This window comes from Balaenoptera musculus, chromosome 1, assembly GCF_009873245.2.
Source record: "Balaenoptera musculus isolate JJ_BM4_2016_0621 chromosome 1, mBalMus1.pri.v3, whole genome shotgun sequence".
In the NCBI taxonomy this organism is placed as follows: domain Eukaryota; kingdom Metazoa; phylum Chordata; class Mammalia; order Artiodactyla; family Balaenopteridae; genus Balaenoptera; species Balaenoptera musculus.
This window is the reverse complement of record NC_045785.1, coordinates 71,433-95,519: the sequence shown is the minus strand read 5'-3', so window position 1 is coordinate 95,519 and position 24,087 is coordinate 71,433. Positions and strand designations below refer to the sequence as shown.

Here is a 24,087-nt window from a genome sequence, read left to right as displayed (position 1 = left end):
GCTTCTTCCAGGGCAGCCATGGCAACTGTAGAAAAGCCCCTGCCCCAAACCCTCCCAGCTTCCTCTGTCTGGGAAGTCCATGGGGGGCTCTGCTGCTGTGGCCCTGTAGACAGACACACACGTGTGCGCCACGGAGTCGTGATGTGGCGCTGGGCCAACTGGTGTCCACGTGGAAACAAAAGGTGTGACAGGACCCCCATCACCCACCATCCACGAAAATCAGTACCATGCAGTTTGTAGTCGCGGTGGGTGAGAAAGGTAAAACGGTGGAGCTCTAAAAACGTGGAAGGGTGTGGCGAAACCTTCGTGACTTTTGGGGGCAGGCAAAGAGCTCTGTAAAAAGACAGAAACAGGGCTTCCCTGGCGGCACAGTGGTTAAGAATCCACCTGCCAATGCAGGGCACACGGGTTCGAGCCCTGGTCCCGGAAGATCCCACACGCCACGGAGCAACTGGGCCCACGAGCCACAACTACTGAGCCCGCACTCTAGAGCCCGTGAGCCACAACTACTGAGCCTGTGCACCTAGAGCCCGTGCTCCGCAACAAGAGAAGCCACCGCAAGGGGAAGCCCGCGCACCGCAACGAAGAGTAGCCCCCGCTCGCCACAACTAGAGAAAAGCCTGCGCGCAGCAACAAAGACCCAACGCAGCCGAGAATAAATAAATAATTAATTAATAAAAAAAGACAGAAACAGTGATAAGCATAAAGAAAATTGTTGATAATTTGGACTATGTTAAAATTTAAAACTTCTGTTCATCAAAAGGCACTGTTAAGAGGTTGAAAAGTTGAGATGGGGGGGAGATATTCATAGTACAAATATTCAAAACAGAATCCTTACCCAGAATGGGTAACAAACTCCTACAGATCAATAAGAAAAAGGCATAGAAAAGAGGCAGAAGCACTGAAGAGACATCTTCACAAAGGAAGATGCCAGTGGGGACTTCCTTGGTGGTCCAGCGGTTAAGACTCTGTGCTCCCAATGCAGGGGTCCAGGGGTTCGATCCCTGGTCAGGGAACTAGATCCCACACGCTGCAACGAAGATCCTGACTGCCGCAACTAAAGACCCGGTGCAGCCAAATAAATAAATAAATATTAAAAAAGAAAATGACAATGGCCAGTAACTTCATTCTTTTCTTTTTTTTTTTTTTTTTTAAATTTATTTATTTATTTTTGGCCGCTTTGGGTCTTCGTTGCTGCGCGTGGGCTTTCTCTAGTTGCGGCGAGTGGGGGCTACTCTTCGTTGCGGTGCGCAGGCTTCTCATTGCAGTGGCTTCTCTTGTTGCAGAGCATGGGCTCTAGGCGCACGGCCTTCAGTAGTTGTGGCACGTGGGCTCAGTAGTTGTGGCGCGCGGGCTCTAGAGCACAGGCTCAGTAGCTGTGGCTCACGGGCTTAGTTGCTCCGCGGCATGTGGGATCTTCCCGGACCAGGGCTCGAACCCACGTCCCCTGCATTGGCAGGCGGGTTCCTAACCACTGCGCCACCAGGGAAGTCCCAGTAACTTCATTCTTAAGGGAAGTGCTGCACCAGGCGGTGACAGGCCGTAGGCAGTGTGGGCGCAGACACACTGGAGCGAGGGCACAGCCACCCCGCAAGACTGTTGGGCAGTGTCCTCTAGAGCTGCACAAACACCTCGGACCCCACGACCCTCCAAGCCCGCCAAAAGGAATGTTCCAGAATGTTCATAGCATGACTCGGAAGAGCTGCAAACTGGAAATGACCCGAGTCTCCATCCACAGGAAGGCGATGCACGGGTCACACACGGACCACCCTCAGCGGCGAAGCTGACCAACACAGCCTTAGCCACCGAGTTCAGAGCCTGATGAGCAGGGAAGAGGACTGTGGGGTGATTAGAAGACAGGGGTACTGGTCTCCGCCCCGTTCCAGCACAGAGTGCCTGAAAACCTGGGGATTTCCTGCTGAGAGCCCAGGAGCATCTTTTGTTCTAATGAGGCTCCTGTGGGGGCTGGTCACCAGAAAGACCAAGCCTGATGAGAAGCGTGGAATTTTCAGCCCCGCCCCCATCCTCTTGAGAAAGGAGAGGGGCTGAAAATGGGGTTAATAATCGATCAGGGCTGTGTGAAGAAGCCTCCACAAAACCCCGAGCGCTGCAGATGGGTGGAGCCGCGTCCACGCCCCTTCCCACGAAGCCCTGCCCGTCTCCCAGCCTGCACCCTCACCTGCATCCTTCACCCTACCCTCTTATAATGAGCTGGTGAGCGTTAGTGAACGTCTCCCTGAGTTCTCTGAGCTCCTCTAGCAAATTAATTGAATCCGAGGGGCAGTGGGTCGTGGGAATCTCACATTTGTAGCCAAGTCGGACAGAAGTGGTGGGTGACCTGGGGACCTGCTCCTTGCCATTGGCGTCTGAAGCTGGGGGCAGCCTGTGGGACTGAGCCCCTGAGCATCTCCAGATATTATCAGAATTGAGTTAACCTGTCGGACACGCAGCTGATGTCACCGAATTGCCTGGCGTGGGTCAGCCCCCCCCCGCCCCACGCACACTTTTGGCGACCAGTAAAGGAGACTCACAGGAGAGACACAGGAGGGAAACCTGGGTTTTCCCAACACACAGAGGCAGCGAGGAGAGACCCCAGACCAGGCTTGCCACCCAGGGTGGCCGAGAACGCCACCCGACCTTGCTCTTCCGGGGTGACTCGGCCTCCTCCACTTGAAGCCTCGGCTGTCGTGGTCCCCACCTGCCCGGTCTCAATCCCCTGGACCCTCCTCAGAGGCCACCCTCCTCTTCACTCTAGGTCCTTCTTAAGATGTGTTGCTGTCGGAAATGATCCTGTTTACCTGTTAGTTTCGCTGTTTGCTGTCCAGCCCCCCCACTCCCTCCTCTGTCCCCAGCGGGAGGCGTGTGTGTCTCAGTGGCCAGGCTGCGGATAGGCAACACCAGCCTCGAGGGCAGGATGGCTCCGCGCAGGGCTTTGGGGCCCAACTCTGCCACTTACTAGCTGTGTGGCTATGGACAACTCACTCACCCTCTCTGTGCCTTACCAAGCTCAACTGTGAAAGAGGGTCCTCCTGGCGTCCCTCTCAGGATGGACACATTTTGGAAAAGTGCTCAGGGGACTGGGCAGGGTGGTGCCTGTAAGGGGCTGTTCTCAGAGGCCATGTCTCCTGCCCGGCTCCTCCTGGTGACCTGCGGGTGGCAGCGCCAGACCCCTGCCCCTGGAGAGACAGACTGCGTTGCCACCCCCGCCTTGGGCCCGGCTTGCAGGAGCCTAGGTCGGGAGAGGTGCTGGCAGGAGTGACCAGCTCTCCCCTGACCCCTCCCAGCCCTCTTCAGAGGCCCGCTCCCATGTGGGGGCCTGCACTGAGAGCCCTCAAGGACCCCACTTGTCTCCCAAGCCCCACCGGCAGCTTCACGATGCTGCCAGGGGAGGGGCCAGAGCAGGGAGGTGCAAACCCTGACCCAGGTTGGCAGTGGCCACGTCCAAATGACCTCTAGGAACATTCCAGGACCGGTCACTTCCTGGCTCATCACTTGGTGGCTCCCTCTGTTCCCCACAGGTGTCAGGGTGAAGCTCTGGGACCCAGAAGCACCTGGGCTGGTCTGGGGGGCTGCCAGCAGGCGAGGTGGCAGGAGGAGCGGGGAGGGCTGAGTTCGCACAGTGGGCGGGGCCACTTTAAGAGGAAAGGGCAGCCTTCGGACAGGGCGGGCAGCAGAGTAGCCTTCAGCTTGGGAAAGGGAGGTCCTGTGGGCCTGACTGCTGGTCAGCATTCTCTGACTGGCATCTGACCTGACCAGGAAGGCGTCGTCCCTCACGTAGCTGGCAGCCCCTCAAATGCCATCTATTTGTGGCCTGTACCCTGCCGCCTGGCAGGAGACATGTGACTGCGGGGCTGTGGTATTTTGGGCAATGGGGGTGGGGCCTGCGTGGCGAGCCCTGCACCATGCCGCTCTGGGACAGGCAGCTTGGATGCCCAGCTCCGCTGCCCCGGCTGGCTGTGGGGTCCCAGGTACAGTACTGTCAACCCCTCATTCCCACCCTAAGGGGGCCCAAGGCAGACAGCCCCCACAGGGACCTCCCCTAGGACCAGAGAGGGGGACGAGGTGCAGCGGGGTCAGGAAGCCACAGTGCCCTGGTCTCACGGCACCTCCATCGCAGGACGTGCCTGACCAGAGTGACCTCCCACCGCCCTGGGTCCAGTGGCAGCTGACCAAGGGCCAAAGGGCAGCCCCCTGTAGGGGGCTGAGAGATTAGGGGCTGTCAGCCAGGTAGGGTTGCCTTAGTTCACTGAGACGCGGGGAGGGGACCTTTGCCGGCTGGGCAGATCTGGTCAGGGGCACAGACACTGAGGATGGCCCCAGGGGGGCTGGTGGGAATCAGGAGGCTCATTTCTGTTCTGGGACCTCCTGCCCAGGCAGGGGCAGAGCCAGGCTCTCCCTGATGACCCGTGAGTAGGCTCTGGCCAGCACTAGCTTGACCTTGGTAAGCTCAGAGGAAGCCCAGCAGTCTGTCCCAGCCAAGGCCAGTGGAAGGTCATCACCAAAGACTGGTCACCTGCTGGACACTGCAGCTCCTCCCCCCACGGCCAGCTGCCACCTGAGGCATGTTGGATAGTCCAGCGCTATCGCCCAGGTAAACTGAGCCCTGGTGGGTGGTCCTTGAAATGGGCTTTGCTATATAGAGTTGGCCTTGGTACCAACAACTCTGCAGGAAAGCTGGAGGCTGACCCAGCTGAACAGAAGATGCGTAACGTTGTGGAGGAAAACTCCTCCTGGGGAGGAAAACTCAAGCATGAGGAACCCTATTCTCAGTGAACTTCACCAGCTTGAATGCAGGACTGCAGCGATATGTCACTGTAACGTTATCATCTGCGGTCAGTTTGGGAGCACGGAAAGTGGGTTTCGGACGTTCTAGCTCCAGGAAGCCATCAGGTTCGAGATCAGCACAGCTTCCCTCTGGATTCTCTGTTTGTTCTGCTTTCTTTCAGGACGGAGATGGAGTGCCGGCCCCTGAGTCAGGGAGGCATGGGATGCGCAGGGGGCAGGTGGGGTGGGGGCAGTGTGCGCCGGCCAGGGCCCCGGGCCTGGGCCCGTGAAGAGCCTGGTCTGTGGGTCACGTGCCTCTGCTGACCCGGAATGGAGAACTTTGAGTACAGCATCCAGCTGAGTGAGCAGGACTGGGCTGAGTTTGCAGCCGCTGCCGAAGAGTGTGGCCTCCTGCAGGCTGGCCTGGCCTCTGGGGATGAGCTCTTGTCCAGTGACACTGACCAAAGGGACAGCAGTGGCAGCAGCCCCCCAGGGCCCCCGCCCCTTCCTGAGGGGCAGCTGGCCCCCAGGGGGAGTGACTGGCCCGGCTCTGAGGAGGAGGACGAGGCAGCCACCCGGCAGCTGGTCAACAGGTCTTGGCGTGAGCCCGTGCTGGCCCCAGAGGCCGGTCAGCAGATGCCCAGCATGTCCGCACGGTCAGAAGCTCGGCCGTCCCTCAGCCCTGGTGCTGCCCCTCTGGTCCAGGGCTCATCCCTCTTGGGGCCAGTGTCTTCCAGAGGCGAGAGGCAGAGGCTTCTGCAGGGGCCAGCCCCCCGGGGTCTTGCCCCTACTCCCCCTGGTGAGCCCGCTCGGAGCCCCGATTCCCCTGGCCGCAGTGCTGCCCCCCAGAGGCCCCCTGGCAGCCCTGGAGCCCTGCTGCGCAGCCCCAGCCGAAAGAAGAGGCGGGCTGCAGGCACCAAGGCGGGTGGGCGCTTGGGTGACCCAGGCCCTGCTCCCACCCAGCTGGGCTCCCTACTGCTCCCTGAGGCCGGAGCCGAGGACGGTCTTGGCCTGGCCGGGTCCAGGGGGAAGGGTCTCCGGGTGGGGACAACAGGGCAGACAGCAGGAGCTGGGCAGATGGAGCTGGGGCCAGAGTCTCCAGAAGCCCCTGGGCAGGTGGCCAGGCAAGGGCCAGGTGTGGACCTGTCTACATCCGCCCCTACCACTGAGCAGGGCACAGACCTAAGCGGAATGACCCTCAGAACCGAGCCACGCGCTATGTCCACGCTTGACCTGGGGGCGTCTCTAGACGTCACGACGGCTAAGTCAGACGTGGCTTTTTCCACACCCACCTCCGAGCCGCAACCCGAGGAGCCTCTGTCTACACCTGCCTCCAAGCCGAGGCTGGATGTGGACCTGCTTACGCCAGGCCCAGTGGTCCAGCTGGAGGTGGATTCATCTACGCCTGTCTCAAAGGCTATTCCACGTACAGCTCTGCCTCACCTGGTTCCTGAGGCTGGGCCTGATGTGGGTGTGTCTACACCTGCTCCCGTCCCCGTCCCCGAGGCTGGGCCTGACAGGGTGGAGCTGGAGCTTGCCCCAGTGGCCAAGCTGGGTTCGAGCCCTATTCGGTCTCCAGAGGGGGGCCGACAGAAGCCCAGAGCGGAGCCCTCAGCAGGTGCCCCTGGACACCACACTGGGGAGCCCCCGCCAGGCCCTATCCAAACCCCCAAGAAGAAGAAAGTGCGATTCTCCATGGCTGTGCCCAGCCCCGAGGAGCCAGGGTCAGGAGAGGCCTCGGGCCCAGCCTTCCCAGCCACAGCCCCCAGGACAGCAGCTGGGGGCCGCACGGCGTCTGGAGCCTGGGACGCTGTGGCCGTTGGACCCCGGACCCCCCAGCCTCGGATCCTGAAGCACCTGCCTCCCCCCGCCCCCTCTGCCTCAGCGGGGCCTGGGCCCAGCTGCTGCTTTGCGGTGACCCTCCCAGAAGCCTATGAGTTCTTCTTTTGTGACACCATTGAGGAGGAGGAGGAAGATGTCGAGGAGGAAGCAGAGGCTAGCCAGGCTCTGGCCGAAGTCCAGTGGCCGGATGTGTGCGAGTTCTTCTTCCAGGATGGCCAAGCCCAGAGGTCGAGGCACCGGGAAGGCCACGCCCAGGCCCCACCCCTCCAGGCTGAGCCTCTGCCGGCCCCTCCACCAGGAGATCCCATACCCATCTCCATCCCCGAGGCCTATGAACACTTCCTCTGGGAGGACACGTCAGGGAGCACGCTGGGGCCGGCTGCCCTTCTCCAGATGCAGGCCACGGAGCCCCCCAGGTCAGTCCCCGGGGAAGTGGGGACCGGCACCCCACCAGGGCCTAGCCCAGCCTCAGCGGAGCAGCTTACCCCGGCCATCAGGCAAGCAGGTGTGTGTTGCGGGGACCCCATGGCCTGTCCAGGACCTGGGTACACACTGTCCAGGGAGTTGGGCCAAGAGGGCCACTGGGGAGGGGCAAGCCAGGACCCTGGGTTGTGAGCTGGTGGGGGCCCTCAGGGATGATCTGGGCAGGAAGGACCAGCTCCTGGCCATCCCAGGACCCGGTCCAGGTGGGGCAGCCCAAGTCGAGCAGGGCTTTGGCTCCACACTGACCGTCACCCTGTGTTCAGGTCCAGATAACAGCAGTGCCTGCCCCCAGCCTGTAGCAGGCAGGCGTTGGGGCAGCTCCAGCTCAGGCCACACCGCCTGCCAGAGCAGGCTCAAATTCCCTCTGGAAGATATTTTACAAACCAGGAAACGGTGCCCCACACGTACTCGCCCAAGTCAGCCTGACTCAACTATGCCACATGCTACCCTGTGTCTTGGGACAAAGGTATCACGGGGAGGATGTGACTCAGGACAGACATGTCTCAGGACAGACATGGCCAGGAGAGACATGTCCCAGGGCAGGTGCGTCTGAGTGGGACACCAGCAGGAGCTCAGGACACGCTTCTCTTTCCTAGGGGAACCCTGGGGTCCCCTCACCTCGTTTACCTTCAGCCAGAATGACATGTGCCTGGTGTTTGTAGCCTTCGCTACCTGGGCTGTGAGAACATCAGACCTGCATGCCCCAGACGCCTGGAAAACAGGTTTGTGGGCCCGGGGGGTGGGGGGCTGGTGTCTAGAAGTCAAATGGAGGGGCAGTGGTGGTGTCCCAGCTGCTGGGCCAGCAGGGATGAGGGGCACGTGGGGAGGCGCAGGTTTCTTCCCTGACTGATCTCCTGCGTCGCTGACCCACTCTCGCCCCGCTGGCCTCCCCCCATCCTTTGAGAACCCCGCCGTGTGGATGGAGGGTGGTGACCAGGCCGGAATGGAGCCGGCACTCAGGAGGTCTTGTGCTTCTCCTGCAGTTCTGCTGGCCAACATCGGCACCATCTCCGCTATCCGGTACTTCCGCCGGCAGGTGGGGCGGGGGCGCCGCAGCCCCAGCTCCTAGGACCCAGGCTCCGCCCAGGAAGACGCAGCATGAGGAAATGTCCACAGGTGCTCAGGATGAGGTGCTGCCCTCAGGCCTTGCCCTTTGACCCTTGTGTTCTGCGGCGTCTAGGAAGGAGCCTGCGTCCTTGGTCCTGGCTCCCTTGGACTCCACCCGAGGGTCCAGCCCGTGGCCAAGGCCGAGGCTGTGCTCCACACTTGGGAGTGGGGAGATTCTGGAAGCCTGGGAGGGTAGGCCAAGCAGGGAGCTGGTTAGTAAGGTGGCCAGATTAGCAACAAAAAACACAAGGTGTCCAGTGAAACTGGAATCTCAGACACGCAGTATGAGACCTACTTATGCTAAGGAATTATTTGTGGTTTATCTGAAACCAGAGTTAATCAGAGTCCTAATCCTATGTGGTTATCCTGTTGGAGGGAGGGGTATGATGGGGCTTCAGAGCAGCAGCGAGGCCCCAGCTGGAGATCTGGGCAGAGGGCCTTGAGGCTGGGGGGCGGCGTCCCGGGACCCTCTGCCCTGTTTCTAAGTGGGCTGGGCCGTTGGAGGCCTCTAAGGCCTCTCTAACCCCTGAACCCCAGGGGTCTGTGGTCAAGACCTCCTTGGCTCCTGCCTGAGATGGTGAGCAGGTACCCAGAGGGGCCCTGCAGGCTGGGGGTCTGTAGGGCAGAGCCTGGAGCCCCTCCTCTGGGGAGCCCTGGAGGAGGGGCAGAGGCAGAAGTGAAGGGTATCAGGTGGAGGGACGGGACACCTGGGTTCGCCCAGAGCTGACAGGAGCCGGAGATGGGACAGGAAGGTGGGCAGGGTGCGGGCAGTAGTGGAGCAAGGGGGCTGCCAGCCTAGGTGCTGGGTGGGCGTCCAGCTCCGAGGCAGCACATACAGGGTCCCCGGGACGCAGGAGACTCCTGGCTGTTCAGGACAGAATGCGTGGACACACAGCACCAATAAAATCTCTTTCTTTCTCGTTTAGTCTCTTGCCGGTTTCTCCCGACCATCCCACTCACATGCGCCCAGGCCACCTTCCTGCCTCTGCTTGTGATGTCTCAGACCCTTGTGCCCTCTGGCCTCACATACTCTGACTCTCGCTAACCTGACTTTCTCAGCCCTCTGACCTTTACACCTGTGCCATCCTCCCTCTCCCAGGTGAAGCCCCTTCCCCGAGTCCCCTCCCTCATTCCTTCCCTGAGAGGCAGGCCGAGGTTTGGCCCCTCTGGGCGTCCAGTCACCTGGGCCAAGGTGTCCTGAGGATGAGGCCCTCCTGACCCCTCAAGAGCCCAGGGTAACTCAGGGTTCTGGAGGCCCCCTCCACCTGCTGGGGTCAGACCCTGACTCGATACTGGGTGCCTGTGGCCCCACTAAAAAGCCCCAGGCCCTGCTTCAGCCCCTCCTGCGGGGTCGATGCCGGCAGGTGGTCCCGAGAAGCAGCCTCCTGGTGGCCGTCAGATCCACTGGACGAGCCCGCCTTCAGCCTCAGGTGCTCGAGGCCACCGCTGGTGGGAAGGTGACAGAGCTTTGTCCCAGACACTGTCGTAGCTCCTTGGGGGGCGGCCGTCTGGTAGGGAGGGCAGAGGTTGTGTGCCTTCAGGAAGCAACACCCAGAGCTTCCCCAGGAAGAGGCAGGGCCCTCACTCACCTGGGGGAGGTGGCGGGGGTTCGGGCGCAACTTCCCTCGCAGGAGAGACCTGGGGACCCCAATGACAAGTCTGAGGGATGGGCCCTAGGACGGGCTTGGCGACCAGCTCAGGAACCTGCCAGACCCCACCCCCACCTTTCCTCTTGCCCCCACCCCCTTCCTGCCACTGCTCCCGTCCTTGGTCTCCGCCCATCCTCCCTTCCCCCGTTTCCATCTCTCCTGCTCCCTCAGGGTCCCAGGAGGCCCCACGCGGTCTCCTCTCCCCTGCAGAACCCCTTGCCCGGGGTGGGGGCTGCTACTCACAAGCTGAGGGGAGCCTGGGGGCCGGGACCCCCGGCCCTTGATGGAGCCGCGATGCCGCTGAGAGGCTCGGGCCTGCAGGACTCCCTTCTCGGAGAGCAAGTGGGGGCCGGAGAGTCCAGAGCTGGGGTCAGAGACAGGCACGGACACGGGGACCAAGGGGAATGGGTTCGAGGGCTCAGGTCCAAGCGAGCTCTGCATCGCACTGAGGAACTGTCAGGAGAGCGTTGGTGACCGAGGCCCTGGGCTGGGACCTCCATGCAGCTGAGGGGCCCCTGCCCCAGAAACCCCCTCAGCCTCCCGCGGCAGCCTGAGCAGATCTCAGGCTTCAGGAACCCTCTCAACCTCAGGCTGTGGCCACGTCCAGCTCTTTCTGTCACCCAGCAAGGGACTGACCTTGTCCAGGTCCTGGATGTCTGTGACCCTGCGGTGGGAAGTGGCAGGTGGTGTGTAGGGGTCAGCGTAGAGCGGGGAGTGCGGTGTCTCCAGAGAATGGTCTGGGGCCTCAGGGCCATCCTCCAGCCTCAGCTACAGGCAAGAGACAGAACAGACAGAATCGCCAGAGCTGGAAGCGGCCAAGCCCTCCCTTCTCCGTGCAAGAGGCCTCTGGGTGGCTCCAGGACCGAGGAGGCCGGGGAGATGGAGGGCGGGAGGGAGAGCCATGCCTGGAGCCGGGGTCAGCGTGCTGGGCCCACCTTGGTCAGGTCCAGGTGCAGTGGGATGGCTGGGCCGGGCCCCTCGCCCTGGGCCTTGCTCCTGGGTGATCGGTTGCTGCCGGCCCGTCTCAGCTTTGCCTTGTGCCCACCGACGCTGGTGCAGCCAGGGCTGGCTTGCTCCTGTGGGGACCAAGGACCTTCCAGAAGGTTCCCCGGGGCCCTCTCCCACATACCCCTCTGAGGCTACACAGAGCCCCTCCGGTCTGAGTCCCCTCCCCTGAGGAACTAGGGTCCTACTTGCAGTGGGGTCCCCAACACAAACTCGCCTCATTGTCCCCCGCCCCCGTCCTCTGCCCATCCCCCCCAGGTACTCACCGGTGCGGGCCGGGCAGGGCAGCCTGCGGCGGACTCAGGCGTGGAGCGGCTGGAGGCGGCTGCTGGGCACCCCGAGTCCCAGCTGGTCCGTCCGTCAGAGGAGAGTGAGCCTCGGCCACTGCCCACAACCTGGGCGGCCGGCGGTGGGTAAGGGTGAGCCGGATGGCAGGGCCCCTCCCCCCACCTCCCCGAGCCCAGGCCCACCCTCCCGATTCATCCGGCGCCCGGCGCTGCCCGGCGGCACCTCCCCTGCTGACTCCTCACCTGTGGGGGCGCCTGCAGCCCCGGGAAGCTCTCGGGGCCGGGCGGTGGGGAGGCCCTGGCCCCGCGGCAGACCGTCTGCAGGCAGAGCAGCCAGTGGCCATAGTCCTCGTAGCTGGCACACACCACACGGATGGTGTTGATGAGACGGCCTGGCACACAGATGCCGTGAGGGGGCCTGGCAGGCAGGGTGCCCCCTGCAAAGCCCCGGTGCAGAGCTGGGTGCCCACTAGGCTCACACCCTCTCTCCCAGGCCCGGCCTCTGCCCACCTTCGATCAGGAAAGAGCGGATCTGTTTGTCCCTCTCCTCCAGGTTGATGTGGATGGCGCTGAGCGGGAGCTCCCCCTGCGGGGCATCCAGGGGGGACGAGGCCTTAGTCAGGGGAAGCAACCCTTGTGCCCACTGCCCCGTCTTGTCCTCCCGAGCTGGTGGGCACTTGGACGCCAGGCAGAGGGCAAGGCAGGTCCAAGGCCGACACCCCGTGGGAGGCCAGGCACTCCCCGTCTGTCCTTGGGGAATGCCTTCACCCCCGGTCTCCAGGTGGGGCCTTCGCCAGCCAATGGCCGACACAGGACCGGTCGGGGACTGGTCCCCTGGGCCACCCGCTAAGATGGGGGGTGGGGTGGGAAGGAATCACGAGGAAGCCCCCCGTGTGTTTCTCAGTGACTGAAAGCCACGATCACCCCCAGAGTAGAACGTACCCTGACGCACATGACACTCGCTCTGGCCCCAAAGGACCTTCACACCCACGCCCATGCCCACACGTGCACACGCACACGCAGAAGCCTCAGGCACCAGGAAGATGCCTGCTCAGAGGTATAGGCCCCTTTCAGGGGCACTAGGGGCCCCCATGCCACCCACCCCAGGTGATGGGTCTGCTGGTGCCTGAGGACCCTCTAGGATGACACGGGACGCTGAGGCAGGGCACCCACCTTCCTTGCCCACGTCAGGCTAAGACCAGACTGACCAGGGCAGTGGGCTGGGTGGGTGGGGCCAGTGCTCTCTGCCCCAACAGGCCCCGAAATACAGGTTCCTCCTGAGCTGCTGCCCCCTCCCACCCCCACGCAGAGGGCGCGTCCCTGGGGCGGATCCACAGTGGGGAGGGACCCACCTTAAAGCAAAGCCCATCTGCTTCCTCGGAGAAAATGGCCAGGGAGGTCGGGTACAGGACCAGGAGCCGGTCCCACTGCTCCTGTGCGGGGGGTCACAGGGCGGAGTAGGGTCTCCACCAGCACACACCCAGGGCCCCCACCTGCTGCCTGCACCCCTCCCCCGCCTCCTCCCACCTCTGCGCCCCTCCACCCACCTGTGAGGGCAGATGCTGCAGCTTGACCCTTGAGGCACAGACGGCGGTGCCCACCACCTGGAGCCCTGACGCCGTCCGCAGCGGGGTCAGCCTGTGCTGCAGAGTCCAGGGGAGCTCGTTCTCAGGAGGGCCCTGGTAGAAGGGGGTCAGGGGCAGGAGGAGGAGAGTGGGGGTGGAAAGGGGCGTGGGGTTCCCAGCACTGACCTGAGGGGGTGCTGGGTGGCAGCGCGGCACCCCTCCCACGAGGGCTATCTGCTTCTCCAGGTGGTAGAGCCAGCGGTCCAGCTCGGCCTGGCTGGGGCAGAGCACGAGAAGGGGGGCGGGCAGCGGGCCTGCGGGGGAGGGGCAGAGTAGGCTAGGCCAGCGGCCACAGGAAAGGCTCCTCAGGGGTTGGGGGGAGCCACTGACGACCACACGCACAGCTCTGGAGGCCCCCAACCCACTGCCCTCCGCCCCAGCCCGGCATATGCACGTGTGCCCATCAGAGGAAAAGCCAGGAGCCCTCAACATGCTCAGAGCCCCGCCAAGGTCCTGGGGCCCGGTCAACGGCCAGGCTCACTGAGCAGCCTTAGTGCTCTCGCCCTCCTGAGGGCCAGGTCCGCGCTGGCAGCACCCCCGTGCCCCTGCGCACCTGTGATCTGGAAGGCATGCTCTCTGGATCCCTCGAGCGGGCAGACGCTCAGCTCCATCAGTGGTAATAGCCCCTGCCAGAGCACAGCAGGAGGGAAGGGCTGGGGGACCCCGAGCAGGACTGGGCCACGTGCCTCCCAAGGGGCTGCTCTCTCTCTCTCCCCCAGCTCCTCCCTCTGCCCACTTCCCCTCACCTGGAAAATGAGTCCTTCGGAACCATGGGCCTGGAAGTAGAGGTGGGAGGGGAAGAGCTCCAGATAGCAGTCGCTGATGTCCTGGGGGAGAGTGGGGCCAAGGTCTGAGGGCTAGGGGCAGGCCCCAGGGTGGCCCTCAAGCATGCCCCTCCCGGCCCGGCCCCCACCTGGCTGTGCTGGAGACGCAGCTGGACCTTGGTGTAGTGCACAACCTTGCCCAGGCTCCTCACGGGCGCCCTCCGCTGCCCTGCCTTGAACACACTCAGGAAAGGCTGCTCCAGGTTTTCTTGCTGGCTCTCCAGGGTCGGGATGTTCTGGGGTGGGGGCAGAGCTCAGGGGAGGGGGCCTGACCAGCGGCCAGCAGCCCCGGCCCCCAGTCTCACAATACACGGGTTAAGAATGCACACACAGCATCACACGTGTGTACAGAACCCTGTACACACTCACAGCCTCTTGACGTGAAAACAATGCAGCACACACACACACACACACACACACACACACACACACAGCCTCCATGCTGGTCACAACTCTGTGGTCTAGTCTTGGAATCAGCGAGGTTTCAATTCAACGGAGATACAACCCTTAGCTTCGCTATTTCCTAACTGCGTTCCCTTATTTTGGTTATTCAACCTCCCAAGACTTGTTGGTCAGAGGGGTTTTCAGGTGTCCAGATGAGACGACGCTCGAATCCCTCCCACACCTCAGGGCTGGCTACTAACATTTTAAAACTTGGTTCTACCAAGAAAGGGGGGAGGGGCTGATTTGTAGCATTTGCCAATTTCCCTGGTGTAAATACTCTCGTCACAGCCCACCTCAAGCCACCAGCACACTGCCGCACGCCCCCCATCTCCCTCTCAGCGGAGGCCAAGGTCCTGACAACGGCCAAGGGGTCCTCTCCCCTCACATCAGGCACGTGCCCGTCTCAGGACCTTTGCTAGGCTGCCCCCTCTGCCTGGACCACTCAGCCCAGCCCCTTCTCACCCCATCCAGAGCCTGGCTCAGACCCCCTTCTCTGTAAGCCCCTGTCTGGGTGCCCTTCCAACATTCTAGCCTCACTGACCCCCGCCCACTGGTCCTCCTGTACGTTTCTCCTCAGCGCTGGCCACATCTGGCCTACTCTGTCTTTTACTTCTTTGTCTTATCACCTGGCTCGGTCATGGGGTGAGAACGATACGAGAACAGGGCCCATTGCTGGGCCAGGGCCTAGGACAGGCCTGGAGTGTGCTGGGGGCTCAATGCCTGTCTGCTGAAGGGAGGAAGGGTCAGTGCCCACCAACAGCTGACCCTGGCACACAGAGAATCCTCTATAAACAGGGGCTTGACTGTCAGAATGGAGTCAGACCGGGATGGGCGCTGAACTGGGGCTGGAGGGGCTGAGGTCTGGGATCAGGGCGTGCTGGGGAGCTGGCAGGGGCTGCTGTGCCCTGGCCAAGCTGAGCCACCCCTTGGGCAAGCCCAGGAATGTGAACAGACAGACTCACAGCTTGCTGGCGTCCCTGCCTTTGGGTGGGGCCTCCTGCACCCACACCCAGTGCGGGGAATGATGCCGGATGGGACCCATGAAAAATAGGCCACGGAGCAGGAAGGGCCACACAGCTGGCCCTGTGGCCTGGGCTCAGCCTTGGGGCCGTGGCTGGGCAGGCTCTCGTCTGGGTGTAGAACCCGCGCCCAGGCAGGGCTCCAGGAGTGCTGGCTCCTCCCTCGGCCCCACCCCCCGAGGTTCAGCAAGCCGGGTCCCCTCGCCGGCCGCCATGTCCTGGCCCAAGAGGACCACCAGGACCACACGATGTGCCCTGGGCCTGGACAGAAGGAGTTGAGGTCTGAGACGCGGCCACACAGAGGGACGCCGGCTGGGACTTGTCAAAAGTGCTCTGCCCACTTCTCTGAGGCAGCCCGGTTTCTGAAGCCAGCACTTGGCCACAGGGAGCCCAGGACACCCCAGGGAGCAGGAGAGGGGACAGCCTGATTGGAACACTTGGAAAGCTGGCTCGGGAGCCCACACCAGCTGCTGTGAGGACCGAGGGGTGCAGGGCAGTTGTGTCTGGGGCAAGAACCTGGGGGGTCACTTCCCTCACACCCCAGGGCCCCTGCACACAGCAGAGCCTTGCCCCGCCCCTTGCCATGCTGGGTTAAAGGGCGGGCGTCTCTCCCCCTCGGCCAGCTGGGCAGGGGGTTGGGGTCGTGCTCAGCTCGGGGTGGCCTGCCGTGGGCTTGGGAGCCACGTCCCCGCGGCGGGGCCTGGGGGGCGGGGCGCAGGGGCTGCTGGGGGACGAGGCAGCGGTGGACACTGAAGGGACACCCCTTGGAGAAACCGGGGCCGAGGGAAGGGGAGAGGCCGGCTCACTGCGCACCCGAAGCCCCTAGCTCTCGGAGTGACAGCGGGGCGTGGCGGTTCACGGCCCCGTCACCAGCCTGACGCCCGTGCCCACACGGCAGCAGCCAAGACACGCGTGCTTGTCCAGCTCCAACGTGCCCAGACACGCTGTCCTGGGCCAGGGCCCGGGGCGGGGGGCGGACACCAGGGCCCCCAGGCAGGGCTGGCACGTGGCGAGGCGTGGAGGCCCCGCCCCACCGCCCCACTGACTCAGGGCCGGGTCTCAGTTTCACTCTGCTCAGACTTTCGGCCGATGAGCTTCCCAGGGCAGGGCTGCACCTACTTCCTCCCTGTGCTGTGGACTTGACTCCCCCGGTCCGACGGGGAAGACCCCGGGCCCGGCACAGGCAGGACACACACACGCAGTCACACGCAGTCACACGCAGACCACCACTGCCACACCCCCTTGAGCCCGGCTGCTCACCGTCCCAGGGATGTAGCGGAAGATCTTGTCGGCAGTGGTGTCCCCATCCGGACTGGCCTCGGTGCCAAACAGGCCAACCAGCTTCCGGGCGCCGTCCTCTCTGGGAACAAGGGAAGGGGTGCTCACAGCCTGGCCCCCGAGGCAGATGGAGGGAGATCCTGTGACCGAGTGGCCGCAGCTGTACCCTGCCCCGCCTCACCTATTTCCCTTCAACGAGGGCTTTCTGGAAAAGGAGGCTCGGAGCCTCCTAGGGGCCTGAGGGACACAGTGGCTGTTCCCCATGGGCGGCGGTGGCAGCTGGCCCGAGTAGAGCAGGTCGACAGGTCTGGGTCCCTCTGTCCCGAGCCTCCTGCCCCACCTCCTGGGGCGGGGCTCTGGGGCAGCCTGTCCTGTACCCAAGGGCTGTGGAGGCGGAGCCTTTCTGGGAGGGACCTGGCCCCTACCTGAGGCTGAGCTGAGCCTTTCAGTTCCCTGTCCAGGGTCCTCCACACACGCCAGCCAGCCTGGGGGGGGGGGGGGGGGATGGGGAGGAAAGGCTCCCCTCCTCTCACCGCCCAGTGAAGAGCCCCCAGTCTGTAGAGGAGGGGGCCCAAAGGCCAGTCTGTGATTGTGTCAGACTGGGGGTGCCTAGAGCTGGAGCTCCGTGAGCCCAGAGATCCCCTTCCAGACCTCCCCACCATGTGAGCACACATCCTGTTTCCACCTAAATGCCTGTTGCTGAGTCACCAGTGACTGTAAGGGCATGTGTGCTTACTCTCAGCTGTTGAAGCAGGAATTTGCAACTGGGTAAGGGGAAGCCAGGACCCTCCCGCAGCCTCCTCTCTTGCCTCAGTCCAATCCTCACCCCAGATCAAGGTCAGGGTCCCCAAGGCTTAACCAGAATCCAGGAGGGAGGCCATGACCCTCCCAGGTGCGCCCGGGACAGCCATGGTGAGGGGAAATGCCATGCAGAGCCTGGAGTAAGACACTGGCCACCACAGCCCTGCCCCCGGATGTGATGGTGCTGCCTCAAAGCCCCCAGGTGCCAACACAGCATCTCGGCCCAGCCGCATAGCCACCCCAGGCCCTCCCGGTCACCCCAGACAGGACCCTGGAAGACAGAGATGGACACAGCCACAGGCCCGCAGAGCCCAGGAAACATGTTTATTGTTCAAGTGGCTCATATTGCTGTATGCGGTCTGCGGTGCACGTGTGCCCAGCTCAGTGCAGGATCCAGAAATGACACCACAGCCACGGGAAGGAAGCCCAATTCGTGCCCCCCTGCCAGGAGTGTGCCTGGCTGGGCGAGGCAAGGAGGTGTGCAAAGCTCAGGTTGGGGGTCTGCACCTGCTCAGAAAGCCCCCCCCCCAATAACTGCTCTGCATCACCCCTTGGTCCCTCCAGGTCTACAGAGTCCAAGTTGGCCCCTTACCCACGGGCAACGCCAGTGCCCACCCTGTCGCTCCCCAGTGCCCCCAGCACAGTGGGAGGACACCCAAGAGGGCAGCTTGGTCCCAGAGATACGACACTTTAAGAGTAAACGGAGAAACTGGCAGCTGCAGCCTGCTCGCCACCAATCAATAAATAAACGAGTGAATAAATAAACGGCACACACACAAACACTGAGGAAGGAACACAGAAACCCACGGCCTAGACGCGCGGAGACTGGACAGACGGCCCCGGACGTTCCTGGTGGGGGCCGAGCCCCGCCCCATGCGCAGGGGAGGGAGGCGCTGGGCCCAGGGGGCTTAAGGCACGTGGGAGGCCGCGGGCGGGCCTCTGTGCAGCCGCGCCACGGGTCAGAGGCTGGTGGACGACACGGACAGCGTGGGCGAAGAGGGCGGCGGGAAGTTGAGCAGCTCGAGCACTGCCACGCCCACGCTGCTGCGCCGTGTGAACATGCTGGACGCGGCCACCCACTTGTTGGTCCTCGGGTTGTACTTCTCAATGGAGTTGAGGCTGGAACTGCCGTCGTTGCCCCCTACGGCGTACAGCCAGCCATCCATGGACACCAGGTCGTGCGTGCTCCTGCCGGCAGGGCGACGGGGAGGAGTAAGGGGTGAGGCTGGGGGTGAGGAGGGGGCAGGGCCGGGTCTGGGGCGGTAGCCATCTGAGGAGCCTCGGGGGCGGGGCCTTGGGAGGCATCCTGGGGGCGGGACGGATGGGTGGGGGAAATGAGCCGGTGAGGCGGGGCCTTGGCATGATGGGGGCGGGGCCTTGGAGCAGTGGGGGCGGGGCCCGGGCGGGGCCCCGGAGGGGGAGACCTGGGAGGGAGGTGGGGGGACACGCCGCGCAGGGGTGAGAGCCTGGGACACATCTGTCGGGGTCGGAGGTGCAGACCGCCGTGGTGGTGACAGGTGTGGGGGCCGGCGCACCTTCGGATGTTCATGGGCGCCACACTCTCCCAGGCACCCGCCTTGGGGCTGTATCTCTCCACAGAGTTGAGGCAGCTGGTGCCGTCGTTGCCGCCAGCCACGTAGAGGGCCCCCTCCAGCACCGCCACGCCCGCGGAGCTGCGCCGGCTCAGCATGGAGGCCACGGGCGTCCAGGAGTTCACCTGCGGTGGAGGGACGGGCTGGGGGCAGACCCACTACCAGCCTCCCTCCGCCTCCACGTGCAGGACTCTACTCCAGGGTGGGGTGTCTGTGGGACAGGGTGGACGTAAAGGGATGACCCTCTGGGGGACAGGGGTGGCCAGAGAGTGATGACGCGAAGTAGCTCTGGGAAGGGGAGCGTGTGACTGGGGTGCTTCGCACCTGGGGCTCATACTTCTCCACGGTGGCCAGGTGTGACGCGCTGTCGTAACCGCCCACGGCGTACAGGTTCCCATCTGCAGGGAGCCAACACACCCGTGGTGCACCTGCTGCGTGCGGGCGTGCCTGGGGCGGGCGCTACACGCAGCAGTCACCCACCGAGCATGGCCACGCGCACGTATCGCCTCCGGGTGCTCATGGCGGCGATCGACGTCCATGTTCCCGTCAGGGGGTCGTAGCGCTCGGCGCTGTAGACACCAGGACGGCCGCTGACCTCGAGCGGTGGCAGAAAAGCAGTCCCGGCCCCAGGACCTGCCCTCCCCCGAGGAATGACTAAAATTCTGTGCTAGGCAGTCACGGAGGCTGACCCCAGAGTCCCACTGGAGCAGGAAGCAGGGCCTACTGGGTGGACACAGGCCACGGGCTACCTGGATAACGCTGGGCAAGTGTCCACCTGGGCCCAGCCCCTGGCCTGGTGGGAAGGACGCCGGAGAGGAAAGAAGGGGCCACTGGCCTAGCCCAGACGAAGAGGCATAGGGGACCCTGGTGACCTGACTCAGGCACGGTCCCCCTTGGCTCCCCTCAGGCAGGACCTCTGCAGTCCTGACGCAGCCACGCCTGCTGAGCCAACCCTGAAAGGCCACGCGGCCCTGACCCCAGCCACTACCTGTTGAGGCAGGAGGCCCCGTCGTAGCCACCGGCCGCGTACAGGAGCCCGTGCAGGGCAGCCACACCCAGGCAGCTGCGCCTTGTGCCCATGGACACCTCAGGCTGCCAGGTGTTGGTCACAGGGTCGTAGGACTCTACGGTGGCCAGGTCTGAAGTCCCATCGTAACTAGGGGAGGGGTTCGCTGCTGGTCAGGGCTGGCCCAGTGGGCACGTGCCAAGCCCCTGACCCGAGACCAGCCCCCACTCTTACCCGCCCACGGCGTACAGCCGGTTCCCGACTGCCGCCACGCCCACCCGGGCCCGGCGCGTGGACATTGAGGCCACCACGTGCCAGCGGTCAGCGCGCGTGTCGTACGCTTCGCAGTCCCCGTGGATGGCGAACAGGCTCCCACCACCTAGGGAGGGAGAGGTGACGGGGCAGGACAAGGGCCCAGGGACGCAGTGGGCTAGGAGGCTCTAGCGCAGCTCGAGGCTGAGGGCCGGGAGGCTCCAAGGGCAAGTGGGGCCGGTGACCGGTGAGTGGGTCACACCACGGGGGATGGAGGAGCAGGTGTGGGGTGAGCGCAGGATGGAAACGGCATGGGGCGGGGGGGTGGGGGGGGCTTGTGCTGGGCTTGTGGCTAGGGACACGGGGCAGGGATGGGGGACCGGATGGGACGGGACAGCTGGGCGTACCCACAGCGAAGAGCACAGGGCCGGCGCCCTCACAGCGCCGCGGCCGGGTGCGGCTGGTGCCCAGGACGCCCCTCTGCTCGGGCAGCAGGTGGAACTTGAGGGCCTCAATGAGCAGGTCCTTGCAGTCCGGGTGGTGCCGCACCAGGCTCTCGGCGTCCACGTGGCCCAGCAGGAAGTCCCGGCTCAGCAGGGGCAGGCGTACACACTTCATCAGCTGGGGTGTGGTAGCAGGCCTGCTACGGTCAGGCCTGCTCATGTGTCCTGGACCCTCCTCAAGACACGTGCCTGCATCACCCCTGGGGGACCTCTGGGCACGGAAGAGCCCAGGCACGCCTCATCCTCAGCCACTGCGTCCCCTCCCAAGCACCGCAGGCCCCCCAGGGCCTGGCCTCACCCGGGGAACGTGCTGCCTCCGGGCGTCCACGTCGTGCTTGACCCAACTCAGGACGGCACGGTAGACGTCCTCCTCTGAAGGCACGTTCAGGCTGTCGCTAGAGACCAGTTCCAGCACCTGGGGGTGGGGACCCTCAGACCTGAGATCTGGGGAGGGGCTGGGGGGCCCATGGAGCCCTGAAGGTGCCTGGGAGGGAGAGTCCAAGGGGGTGTTCCTACGAGGAGGAGCCAAGCAGGGTCAGGAGTTACAGATCCAGTTCCCGGGGGCCTAGCTCCAGAGCAGTCCTGGGGATACGGAACCAGGGACGGGAGAATGTAGGCAGGTATGTGATCAAAACAGGAGAGTGTCAGGTATCAATGGTGATGGCTTGTGTGGGGTTAGAAAATGGGGGTGGGGGGTTCCCAGGGGATGGGTGGTGGGGTTGGAACGTGGGTCAGAGACTGGAGATAAAGACTGAGGAGCAAAGGACTAGGTCTTATGGGCCCAGATGATGGGGGCCAGGGGGGCCAAGGCTGGTGCTGGGGTCTGGCGATTGGGTCAGGGTCGGGGTCCGAGTCAAGGTCCAGGCTGTGCTCCAGCTGCCACGTTACCTGCTTCAGCGGCAACAGCATGAACTCCTCAGTCTTGGCCACGTCCACGAAGTGCTGCAGCACGTACCTGTGTGCCGCCTTGAGCAGGTCGCTGCACGAGTGTGTGTCGGCGAAGCCCCGGATGCCCAGACAGTTGGAGGGGTCGAGCTGACTCAACAGGAACTTGCAGCAGGCGTCACGGACCCCATTCAGCTGCAGGAGGCTGGCAGCCGGGAGCAGAGTCTATGGGGCAAGGTGGGAGAGAGGACCAGGGGAGCAGGGACAGAGAAATGGACGTGAGGACTGAAGGGGTGGCAGCGGTACAGGGGATGCTGCGGGCGTGGGGAGAGCGGAGGCACAAGCAGGGTAGCGGTACGGGACGTGAGGGGTGAGGCAGCCTCACCTGTACGTTGCCTTCCCCCACCACAATCTCGGCCGTGTACGCAAACTGCACCAGCTGGTCCAAGGCCTGAGGGTCGATGTCGTGCAGCGTCACATGCGTCTGACGGCTCTCACTCATCTCATCTGTGGGGACAGTAGGTCAGGCTGGTCCCCACCCTGGGAGAGCTGCAGAGTCCCCCAAGTGCCCGGACCCGATGGGGCAGTACTTGCTTGTGAACATGGCGTGGAAGTAGGGGCTGCAGGAGGCCAGCACCACCTTGTGTGCCCGGATCTCCTTGGCAGCCACGTGCAGGACGATGTCACACAGGAGGCCGCGCTGCCGCATGCGGCTCATGGCCACGAAGGCGTCGTGGTAGTGCCGCTTGGAGTTGTGGGATACCGTGTGGCCCTCGCGGCTCAGCAGCTGCACTGCGCCCTCCATGGGGCCCGTGGGCCGGGCCTGCCGGGGCCGGGCACGCTCTGCCTCGGGGCTGTAGGTGGGCAGTGCCCGGTCACGGTGTGCTCTGCAGGGAGCTGCTCACCCACCCCTGAGACCCTGGGCAGGGCCTGGGCACCCAGGAGGCCACCGTCCCCCAGCAGCCCGAACCAGGTTTCCATCAGGGACCCACTCCCCTCAGGACCTCCCCTGCTCTCCAGGCGCCACCCCACTCTGCTCCCTCGCATCCAGGGCGTCCAACTAGACTCTGCTCCAACCTGCTGCCAGAGTGAGGTCGGATCCCACGCCAGACCCCGGTCCGTCATTGAACCTGTACATCTTCCTCTGCCACGACCCCTGCTCAAGCACCACACTTCCCTCCGCCCGGGGGCCTCCGTTCAGAACCCGGCTCTCTAGACCCTCCTCGGGACTAGGCTCTCTGTCCATCGCTGGCAACCCTTCCCGTGCCCCCATCAGAGTCCGGTGTCCTCGGCACGGGCTGGGCATGCGGGAAGTGCACGAGGTGAAACTGGTCCGTACTGACCGGTGGCTCTGAAGCAGACCCCTACACCGACCAGCAGGCGTGACCTCTCTTGACCGCCAACCCCCCCATCATTCAGACAGGCCGCCCGCGTCTTTGAACGGCGCAGCCGGAATTCAAGGGCGGCGGGAGGGGACAGAGCCTCCGGGAGCAGCCTAGTCGGGACGCCCTGCCCCGCACCGAACGTGTGCGCGGGTAACGCAGGGGGCCTGGACCCTCCGCGGTCGGGCCGAGCCTGCGGGGCGCGAGGCCGTCCCCTCCCGGCAGCCTGCCAGGGTCGGCGCGCCCCTCCCTCCCCCCCTCCCTCCCCCCCCCCGCTCTCCTCCTCGGCCCTGGCCAGTCACGGTCCCCAGGCCCCCGGCCCACTCACGCTGCCGGCTGCGGCGGCGGCGGCGGCGGCGGCGCCGCCTCGGGCGCGGGCCCCGGGCTGCCGTGCTCTGGACTTTGCGTCCTGCCGGCCGGGCGCTCGCTGCGCGGCTGCATGGGTTCGGCCGCCGGCCCGCCGCCGATCCGCGGAGGACGCACAGACAAGCGGACGCCGGACGGCTGGAGGGCTGCTCGGCGGTGGCGGCAGGCTCCGCGTTCCTCGCTCCCGCCGCTTGCCCGCAGCCGCTGTTTCTCGGCGCCGCCCGCTCCGCCTCCCGCGCTCCCCCGAGGTTTCGGGGGCGCCGCGTAGCGCATGAATCCTCCCAATCTTTCGGCGCCCCCTCCGTCTCCTCCTCCAGGAAGCCCCCCGGGCCCCGCCCGCCGCCTATCCCCAAGAAACCTCCCGGACCTTCCGCCCGCCTCAACTCGTTCAGGAAGCACCCCTCGCCCCTTCCGGGGCTCCGCATCTCCTGGGGGGCCGAATGGCCCCACGTGATGCCCCTGGGACCTGAGCCAGCCGGGGGCCGCGTCTGCCCTCCTCTCTCCAACCCCACGCAGGCCACTTTGCCGTCTGGCCTTGATCTGGACGCTGGCTGCAGAGCGGGAGAGGGGGTGAGATGCACGCCCTGGGCGCTGTGGGGTCCCCTGTCTTGGGATCTGGCTGTCCAGGCCCGCGGACCTCCGCCACTAGGACGAGTGGGGGGGAGGGGAGGGCAAAGGTTGGCTTCCCCACCTCTTTCCTTCCCCAAGGCAACCTTCCAGCCTCTGGGCCTTTGCACCTGCAGGCTGTTCCACAGATAGGGCAGAGCAAAAGTGGCTGTCCCCGCCCGGGCCGGCCTGGGGACTTAGGCAGATGTGTTCGTAGCTGAATTCCCAGCAGAGGACTCGCTGGACTGAAATATCAGCCATCCTCTTTCAGGGAGATTTGGCCAACCTGGTTTCAGTAACAGTGCTCGGATCTGTCCGCTGTCTGCCCCCTCCCGCTCCCCCAGCGCAGGTGCTATGGGGCTGTCCA

At 64.3% G+C, this 24,087-nt stretch overlaps 3 protein-coding genes across 12 annotated transcripts; 1 reads left to right on the top strand and 2 right to left on the bottom strand.

The window, feature by feature from the left end:
- The first annotated feature begins 3,417 nt into the window (after nucleotides 1-3,417).
- PERM1 (PPARGC1 and ESRR induced regulator, muscle 1) lies at nucleotides 3,418-9,121 on the top strand. 5 transcript variants are annotated; one of them, XM_036871494.1, is made up of 3 exons: nucleotides 3,418-3,968; nucleotides 4,947-7,111; nucleotides 7,353-7,679. In XM_036871494.1, exons 2-3 carry the CDS (start codon nucleotides 5,095-5,097, stop codon nucleotides 7,640-7,642), a joined length of 2,307 nt encoding a protein of 768 aa, XP_036727389.1. In that variant the 5' UTR covers nucleotides 3,418-3,968; nucleotides 4,947-5,094; the 3' UTR covers nucleotides 7,643-7,679. The 5 variants fall into 5 exon arrangements, with proteins under 5 accessions (XP_036727389.1, XP_036727398.1, XP_036727378.1 ...); XM_036871503.1 differs by having other exon boundaries at nucleotides 4,670-7,111; XM_036871483.1 differs by having other exon boundaries at nucleotides 3,418-4,591; nucleotides 4,670-7,111.
- A 141-nt stretch (nucleotides 9,122-9,262) lies between these two features.
- On the bottom strand, nucleotides 9,263-16,716 carry PLEKHN1 (pleckstrin homology domain containing N1). Of its 4 annotated transcripts, none has more exons than XM_036871604.1 (16): nucleotides 16,509-16,716; nucleotides 16,310-16,409; nucleotides 13,676-13,822; nucleotides 13,509-13,589; nucleotides 13,316-13,388; nucleotides 12,889-13,016; nucleotides 12,685-12,816; nucleotides 12,490-12,570; nucleotides 11,648-11,723; nucleotides 11,381-11,529; nucleotides 11,117-11,245; nucleotides 10,781-10,921; nucleotides 10,482-10,613; nucleotides 10,089-10,298; nucleotides 9,786-9,855; nucleotides 9,263-9,704 (listed from the first exon to the last, which is right to left on the bottom strand). In XM_036871604.1, the coding sequence occupies exons 1-16, from the start codon at nucleotides 16,589-16,591 to the stop codon at nucleotides 9,592-9,594; spliced, it is 1,845 nt and encodes a 614-aa protein (XP_036727499.1). In that variant the 5' UTR covers nucleotides 16,592-16,716; the 3' UTR covers nucleotides 9,263-9,591. The 4 variants fall into 4 exon arrangements, with proteins under 4 accessions (XP_036727499.1, XP_036727508.1, XP_036727520.1 ...); XM_036871613.1 differs by having other exon boundaries at nucleotides 12,685-12,780; nucleotides 16,509-16,715; XM_036871625.1 differs by having other exon boundaries at nucleotides 9,786-9,834; nucleotides 16,509-16,713.
- On the bottom strand, nucleotides 13,781-23,405 carry KLHL17 (kelch like family member 17). 3 transcript variants are annotated; one of them, XM_036871568.1, is made up of 14 exons: nucleotides 23,077-23,405; nucleotides 21,961-22,220; nucleotides 21,752-21,873; nucleotides 21,370-21,591; nucleotides 20,780-20,896; nucleotides 20,386-20,599; nucleotides 19,961-20,105; nucleotides 19,709-19,876; nucleotides 19,201-19,289; nucleotides 19,045-19,118; nucleotides 18,664-18,845; nucleotides 16,753-18,316; nucleotides 16,310-16,409; nucleotides 13,781-13,822 (listed from the first exon to the last, which is right to left on the bottom strand). In XM_036871568.1, exons 1-12 carry the CDS (start codon nucleotides 23,385-23,387, stop codon nucleotides 18,088-18,090), a joined length of 2,133 nt encoding a protein of 710 aa, XP_036727463.1. In that variant the 5' UTR covers nucleotides 23,388-23,405; the 3' UTR covers nucleotides 13,781-13,822; nucleotides 16,310-16,409; nucleotides 16,753-18,087. The 3 variants fall into 3 exon arrangements, with proteins under 3 accessions (XP_036727463.1, XP_036727474.1, XP_036727485.1); XM_036871579.1 differs by lacking the exons at nucleotides 13,781-13,822; nucleotides 16,310-16,409; nucleotides 16,753-18,316 and having other exon boundaries at nucleotides 18,707-18,931; XM_036871590.1 differs by lacking the exons at nucleotides 13,781-13,822; nucleotides 16,310-16,409; nucleotides 16,753-18,316 and having other exon boundaries at nucleotides 18,772-18,845; nucleotides 19,058-19,118.
- Nucleotides 23,406-24,087: the final 682 nt, after the last annotated feature.